Below are 8,053 nucleotides of genomic sequence, written 5' to 3' on the forward strand. Positions count from 1 at the left end.
TCTGGCAAAAGAAAATCACCAAACAATTATTTTTGAAATAAATCTGTTACTGTTTGGGATGATCAGTATTCACAACGAGGCAGCCAATCACATTTTAGAAACCAATGACATCCTTAGTGTTAGATGTGACACAGTGGTATCACCGGCTGCTAAGAAATTGCTATTTATTAAGTGTTCAGAAATATATTTTCGCTTCAATAATTTATTTTCATCTATCCACTACAGACATATTTTTGCTGTATTTATTGTTTGTGTATTTTTTTTAAAACAACAATCTATATTTTAGTGTAATTTACAAATAGACAAAAGTAAGACATCATAAAAAAAATCCTGAGTTCAGAGAATACATAATATATAAAAGATACTATTTTCTACAAAATATGTTTCATATATACATGTCATATGTTCTATTATATTTTATTACTTCATTATTACAGTGCATATATAGGCAAGTAGCAAACAAAATTGGGCGAAACCTGATTAGTTACTATGGGTAACCACTCCACCTTTGCTCCAGCTTTTGTAAATCGACTTCAGTGAACCCTATTTAACAAAGACTCCAAAAAAAAGTTTACTTCTAGCTGCCTGTGGCAATCACACATCTTCCTTTTCTACAGTGCAGCTCAGAAGATAAAAGGAATGATCTATGCGGTTGATACTGCCAAAGAAAACAGTAATTTTTCCAAAAAAACTTTAAAGGACCCTTACAGTGATGTCCAGTAACTCACAAAAACAACACTCTTATGCTGCAAGGGTTTCTAGGAAACCAGCTCTCTCACTGGACTACCTATGACACAAAATTCAAGGTTCTGATAGAACATTTTTCAAGGCATACACCAAAAACAAGAGGTCATGGTTTAGAGCTATGACATAATCAGACAAACATAAGATCAATTAAAGAACCATAACTTCCACAGAGTCTCATAATACACTAGAAAGCAGCAGTAGATTGATAGATTAATGGGCAACCAGATTCCATTTTGTGCATCACAAAGTGGGTCATAGAGCCCCATATTCACAAAGTGATTAACAGCAATGTAATTCAGTGTGCTATTGATCGTTTGATTGTGCGCTAAATGACTTTTGTTGTTCATGTGTGCATCTCCTAGCTGAGGTATACACTACCCGTTTACAACCTTGACAGGCATGGCTATTATAGGGCAAAGGATTTGTAGTCAAACAAACCAAAACATCATCACACATTATATAAAGTCATTTGTTCCTCAGAAAATGTTCAAGATTTGTCACAATGGTCCATCTTAAATTTTTTAAAAATGAGTAGACTTTGCATTTAGAGCCTCATTTTCTGGGCTGCTAGCACTCCCTGCAACCTTTACTTCCGGAGGCTCTACACACAAAGAGTCAACCGTCGTGTCAGCATCAGTGTTTAAGTCATTACTTCGGTACCATACTTGAGATGATTTGCCTTTTTTCAGAGCTTGGCCGTTGGTCTCGGCGTAAGGGACGAGCTCCTGGCTGCAGCAGAGGTAGGCGTCACATTTACTGGAGATACAGGGGTTGCTGCAAGCTAAGGAGAAGTCTTTCTCTTCGGTAAACTCGGCCTGAAGAGTGACGGCATGGACCCCTTCTGAATGAAACACCTTTCGGATCTTGCGATTGGATGCCAGGTAGTCCTCAAGGCTCTGGAACTTAACGTGAAGTGTTGCAATGTTCTTCCCACTTGCCAGTTCCCATATGTGGATTTCGTGGATACTTTTCACCCCAGGGATTGAGGATAATTTATGACCTACAGAATATGGAAAAAAATAAAAGAAATGAAAGATGAAAAATTACTAAAGGTGCAGCAATTGCACTTGAACAAACTGAATCAACTGACCATAATAGGTAATAGTCATTTGACAGTTACTGACAGAAATACACATTTTCTTAGGAACAAACCCATATATTGAAGTTTGACACTTGACTGAGGTTATCCTCTTCTGTACAAAAAAACAGAAAGTAGTCCCTTAAATCCCTTCCCTCCATCTCTTTAAGTATGGTCAATTTGAATTTGTTGATAGACGTCCCCATACACTGTGAGTCCGACAGTGACCACTTGAAGATTTCCGACTAACCATTTGATGGTTATTCAACTATTGTTCACTAATCTGAACTTTGGAAACACCAACAGTTCTCCAGACTATCCATATCAGCTCAGATCACCAGGAACAATCAGACCCTAAAATGCCTGTTTTTCTATTTATTATACTCATCTTCTAAGCAGTGTGTGCCAGATGACCCATCAACTTTAAAGGTACATGCTACAGTAAAGTGTATCTGAAGGTTTGTTAAGCCAAACCATGTTAAATTAGTCTGCAAGTCCCAGCACTGGGTCACTTTGTTACCCAAACAGTAAGAGAAAAAAAAAAGGTCTAGCAATCGCTCTGTGGCTGACCTCTACAAGTTAAAGTGGACCTTTACCCCCTTTTACTAAAAATCACACCAACATGCAGCTCTGCATGCTCATTTAAAATCGTCTTATATTCAATAGCTAAACTTGTTTTTCATTTCCTTACAAATATTGTTCATCTACTTCCTGGTCCACTACTGGCACAAATGATGTATGTGCCAAAGCACTGCATCCTGGCAAGGTTACATCAGCAGAGCATTGCTGGGAAATCTCATCTGTAATTTCACGAGTTCTCAGGGAAAGGCATTTTCTTCCCATGAGATGATGTGCATGGTCACATGTTCTAGTCACATGTGCCAGAGTTTCAGGACGTAAATGGAGATCTATTAATCTGCCCTTAGTTAACATGGCCACTGTCAGAAGACTGGGAAAGAAAAGAGAAATAAGGAATGCAAAGAATACAAAGCCGGCAATTATCTAGAAGTATGTGTTTGTAGATTGTCATTACTAAACATCTCTAAAGGTGCCTTTGTTGTTATTTTAAAGATATGGGCGAAGGTCCACTTTAACAAAGTTGTATGTAGGTACCTGGGTGTGCCTGCATTTTTGTCCTTCAGAAAGTTTAGCAGGTTTATCATGCCTGTAGGTTTACCTGAAGGTTAATTATGAGGAGCATGAAAGAGGCAGGTACTTAATCAATTTAAAGCTGACATGACAGGTGCAAAATGAGGGGAGGGAACTAATTTGCTAAATGCTAAACTATCCAGCCCCACTTGCTGGCAAGGAGAGGTTAGAAAACCTGTTCCTAATTTTCAAGTTAATAAAGAGTAAATAACAGGACTTAACTGCTACAATTGCAAGTATCTGTAGAAGGTAAACATTGCCTCGAGGCACTTCAGTCACAGAGCCCTGTTGTGTCTATAGGGGAATAGACATTGGAACATACACTATATGGCAATACGTACATTGAAAGGAAGTACCAGGAAGCTACACCCTCCATTCCTTATGCAACAGAGTTGAGCTAAGCTGTATATCAGAAAATTATTTCAGGGTTTCCCCAACAACGTAACATTTGGCTCATCATAGCAAACATATAAAACCAGGAGGACACAAGCATATTAGGTGAAGTTATATGAAATCATTGGGCATCAGTTCAAAAGCATGGATCAGATATCCTTTGCACGTGAACTGTGCTGGTTTTGGGCTGTATATGTTTATTTCCTGGTATGGGAACAAAGACACATAGAGAAATCCCAGCCAAGAGCAAAGAGACACTGGAAATGGCTCAAGGAGATTATCCTGTAAATGCTTCATTCCAGTAAACAGTTATATCACGATGAGCTAGTAATGAGCATGGCACCTCCCTTAATTAGTGCAGACACTATTCATACAGATCAGCGCACAAAAGGAGGTTTGTCCGGTTGTAATGTCAATCAGCAATAACAGAATCATTTCTCATGCCCAGAAATACCAAGCTTTTTTGCACAACCTGGCATGGATTGACTGGGTGGTTTTTAAAGGCTAATTCTACACAAATCTAAATTACATTGGTGGGCTAAGTAACCCTTCTTGTTTTTAATCAGGGACGCCAAAGGCATTGTTGTACTGGGTTTAGTGGCTGGATGTAAATACTACAATGGGAATATCTTGCTGCTGAGGTCCTCAAGACTAAGAATCCAACCATTGGGCTCCCCATGTTCAGGAAATTCTGGAATTTCAGGCTTGGGGTGGCTTACACCTTGCAGCACTGGGGTCCTAAGGACTGCTTTACTGGAAAAACTACTCCATGAAGTTTTATGTTTTCTCTTAGTCTGTGTAGGTTTTTTTTGGGTGTTTCAGTTTATTATTATTATACAGGATTTCTATAGTGCCAACAGTTTGCGCAGCGCTTTACAATATACGGAAGACATTACAATCAAAATACAATTCAAAACAAGATGATAAGGAGGGCCCTGTCCCTGAGGGCTTGCAATCTAAAGGGAGGGGGAAGTGATACATAAGGAGGTAGCTGTGTGGGGATGAATTGTTTGAGAACATGATGGTTGAGTGGTTGGGTTGAGGTGGGATAGGCTTCCCTAAAGAGATGAGTCTTGAGGGATCGCCTAAAGGCAGTCAGAGTGGGAGATAGACGGACAGGTTGGGGTAGAGAGTTGCATAGGATGGGAGAGACTCTAGAGAAGTCCTGGAGGCGAGCATGGGAGGAGTTGATAAGGGAGCTGGAAAGCAGGAGGTCTTCTGAAGAGCGGAGGGGACGGTCGGGGTGATACTTTGAGACAAGGTTTGAGATATATCTGGGGGCAGAGTTGTAGATGGCTTTGTAAGTCATTGTTAATATTTTGAATTGTATCCTTTGGGCGAGTGGAAGACAGTGTACGGATTGGCAGAGGGGGGTTGCAGACACTGAGCGGTTGATTAGGTGAATGATTCTAGCAGGAACATTCATGATAGACTGAAGGAGGATAGCCTGTGTAGAGGTCAGCCAATGAGGAGGGAGTTTATGCGTATAACCCAAAAAAAGCTTTAAAGCTGAACAAACAGAAGAAAAGCTGCCCGCACACCGAATTGCGCTGGGATAGTTTATTGGAACTTGCACCACATCACTGGTGTCCCACCCAAGGTACACCTTAGTCATAGAGATGGGGTCATCTCTGTGACTAAGCCTGCAATTGGGTGAAACGCATCAGTACAAGCGGACCTTGGGCAGAGCAAGCAATTTCAGTTCAGGAGGGGAGCCTGTACAACTGTGCAAGACTGAAAAGAAGGCCAGACTTCAGCTTTAAAGAATCTTAAAATGATGATAAAATACAAATACAAGTAATTAATAATATATTTTCCATATGTAAAAGAACAACTGAAAAAATATTTCTTACCAATTTCACCAACGTTAACATCCTCGGGGACCATTTGGAGTAAGATGGTGCCTGTTTCTTTGATGAGGGGGAAAGCAGAGAATAATATGATCGCCACCATGACTACGGTGAGGCCGGGATCAATGTAACACTGCCAGTTGCAAGGCTCGTCACGGCGCAACGGTTTGACATAAAATATGATTGCTGCCACCACAACAACCACTGATCCCAGCGCATCTCCCATAACGTGAAGCATGACACCTGCAGGTAGAACAGAAAGAAATATTGTTAATTAAATGTTTTAAAATCTCTATTTGAAACTGAAGTCCAACCAAAACTGGGATTTCAGTGTTTTGATAGATATTGGATCAATGACTTACATTGATCTTAAGTCCCTAGGTTTGCAAGCCTGGACCTTCACAAAGGAAAGGTAAGTATAAGCAGTAGAGCACTGATTGAACCTCTTTGAGTGTCAGTCTTGATATCTGCCTCCTATAAGCCCACACACCATCAGCAGTAGGGAGGAGCTCAGATTTCCGTCAAAACCTGAGCTCCTCCGAAGAAGGAAGTGCCATGACATATCCACCAAATTAACTTTGGATTGGGGATCCATGGATGTAAACAAAGGGGCAGGATGCTTGTTCTGACGTCATTTGCCTAATATGGCCACAAAGCCATATTTAGTGAATGCCATTTACCAAATATAGGTATGTAGCCATATAAGGTCAATGACATCACTGCATCCCACCCCTTTGCTTACTTCAAGCTGATTGGGTGCCATGGAAGGCACTCCTTTAAGGTTTGGAGGAGATCAGGATCGGCATGAACCTGAGCTTGTGCCTAATCAGCAGTCATGACAGGAAGACGGGAAGAGAGAGGGACTGTGTAGGCCACTCAGGCTCTATTATATTGAACAGTGCTGTCAATCTCATCCCTAATCCTCAGTCATGGCAGGAAGACATATCTGTAAAAAATAAGTCAAGGCAACTGAACTTGTTGTATTTTTCTTGAAGACGTTTCACTGGACATACGACCAGCTTTCTCAATTTAGAATGACTTTCTGAAAAATAAGTCAAGGCAACTGAACTTAGGACTTTCTGAATTGAGAAAGATGGTCGGATGTCCAGGTAAACGTCTTCAGGAAAAATACAGCAAGTCCAGTTGCCTTGACTTATTTTTTACAGATATACCATGACCTGGATGAATGAAAACCTTCACAGACATGGCAGGAAGACATGAAGAGGAAGGGACAATGTAGGTCACTCAGGCTTTATTGAACAGGCCTGTCAATCTAACCCATGGGCCTTTCGGAATGGAGAAGAAAGCACAGATATGACCTCATCAATGATAAGCTATGATAAGCTATCCAATCAAAATTCTTGACCAAGCCCTACTGCTTCAATTCCAATAGATTCAATTTCAAAAAGTGAGGTCAGGGGCCTGGCTATGCTGGCTGTTAGGGATACTGGATTGTAACAGTGTCCGCATATAAAATCAGTTTTTATTTAAGTAAGTCAACAAATGTACACCATCATAGCAGTCCTCATGTGCAAAACACTAACTCGTTTCACCACTCAGGCTTAATCCTAGAGATCTCTATGATTAAGCCTGATTAAGCCTCTAATCCTAGAGATCTCTATGATTAAGCCTGAGCGGTGAAACACAGAGTTTTGCACATGGCGACTGCTATGATGGTGTACATTTGTTCACTTACTTCAATAAACCTGTGGAGTGTGGCTGTGTTGAATTCAGAAGTTATTGGATGTGAGTCCGGTTTTGGGAATTGGAGCGGTGGGGATTTCTTGGAGCAGTGTCCGCACAAAGTCTTGGGCATGGGCAGTTCCCATGTATGTACAGTATATTCTGTGAAGGGAATTTATCAAAACTGGTGTAGACAAATTCTGGAGCAGATTTGCTGTGTAACCAATCAGCTTCTCTCTCTCATTTTCAAATCTTACCTGAGCAAACTGAAGAGAGATGCCGATTGGTTGCCATGGGCAACTGCTCCAGTTTCTGTCTGCTCCAGTTTTGATAAATTCCCCCCTATGTATTTTGCTTGTTTTGTGTCTACACATCTGCTTTTATGATCCCTCCCAACAGAAACATTTACCTCTGATGTTGAGGGCTGCCGCGTTCTTATTGTCACTCTTGGACTTTTCATCCTCGGGGTCGGAATCTTGGTCTTCTAGAGAGTCACCTGTAGCCAAAGAAGAAACGCTGTGTTGTGTATAAATTCTACAAACAGAAGAAACACCGTTTTTTCAAAAGATCAGCTTTGCCAACAACAATGCAAAAACAGGGTTTTCTCCAACATCACTGTCAGTTTCATATAAGACCGGCAGTCTCCATTCACTAGCAATACATCATGGAAAGCCAATTTCATTTTAAACTGATAATTCAGGGTTAGCCGGAGAGTCCAATGACTCTCTGGTTTTATATTAGGGCTGCTGCTAACGATTATTTTCATAATCGATTAGTTGGCCGATTATTAAGTTCGATTAATCGGATAATAAAAAAAGGCTCCAGTGATGGACTACTAGTTTCTATTGAGATTGTAGTCCATCACAGGAGCAAGCTTGGCATGGTGGAAGTAAAAAAAAAAGTGTGGTGTGCAATATAGTACATTATACAGCGGCGCAATGCAGAATACCAGCAGCTATAGAGGAATGCAGCAATAGTACATTATACTATAATGTACTATTGCTGGGATTTGTAGTCCTCTGTAGCTGGCGTTATTCTGCATTGCACTGTATATAATGTATTATTGCTGGGATCTGATGTATTCCTCTATAGCTGGCGTTATTCTGCATTGCGCTGTATATCATTTATTATCGCTGGGATTTGTAGTCCTCTA

General features: G+C 40.6%; 1 protein-coding gene across 1 annotated transcript in view; it reads right to left on the bottom strand.

Moving 5' to 3' along the window:
* Window positions 1-819: 819 nt before the first annotated feature.
* The window catches only part of SLC30A10 (solute carrier family 30 member 10), a 12,736-nt gene continuing 5,502 nt past the window's right edge, over window positions 820-8,053 (bottom strand). The window contains exons 2-4 of the mRNA XM_018572038.1: window positions 7,310-7,396; window positions 5,221-5,460; window positions 820-1,747 (exon numbers count right to left, since the gene is read on the bottom strand). Coding sequence (XP_018427540.1) covers window positions 1,269-1,747; window positions 5,221-5,460; window positions 7,310-7,396 — 806 coding nt within the window. The 3' untranslated portion in view covers window positions 820-1,268. The remainder of the gene's footprint in view (window positions 1,748-5,220; window positions 5,461-7,309; window positions 7,397-8,053) is intronic.

This window comes from Nanorana parkeri, unplaced genomic scaffold (genome assembly GCF_000935625.1).
Source record: "Nanorana parkeri isolate BGI_ZX_2015 unplaced genomic scaffold, ASM93562v1 scaffold43, whole genome shotgun sequence".
Classification (NCBI taxonomy): domain Eukaryota; kingdom Metazoa; phylum Chordata; class Amphibia; order Anura; family Dicroglossidae; genus Nanorana; species Nanorana parkeri.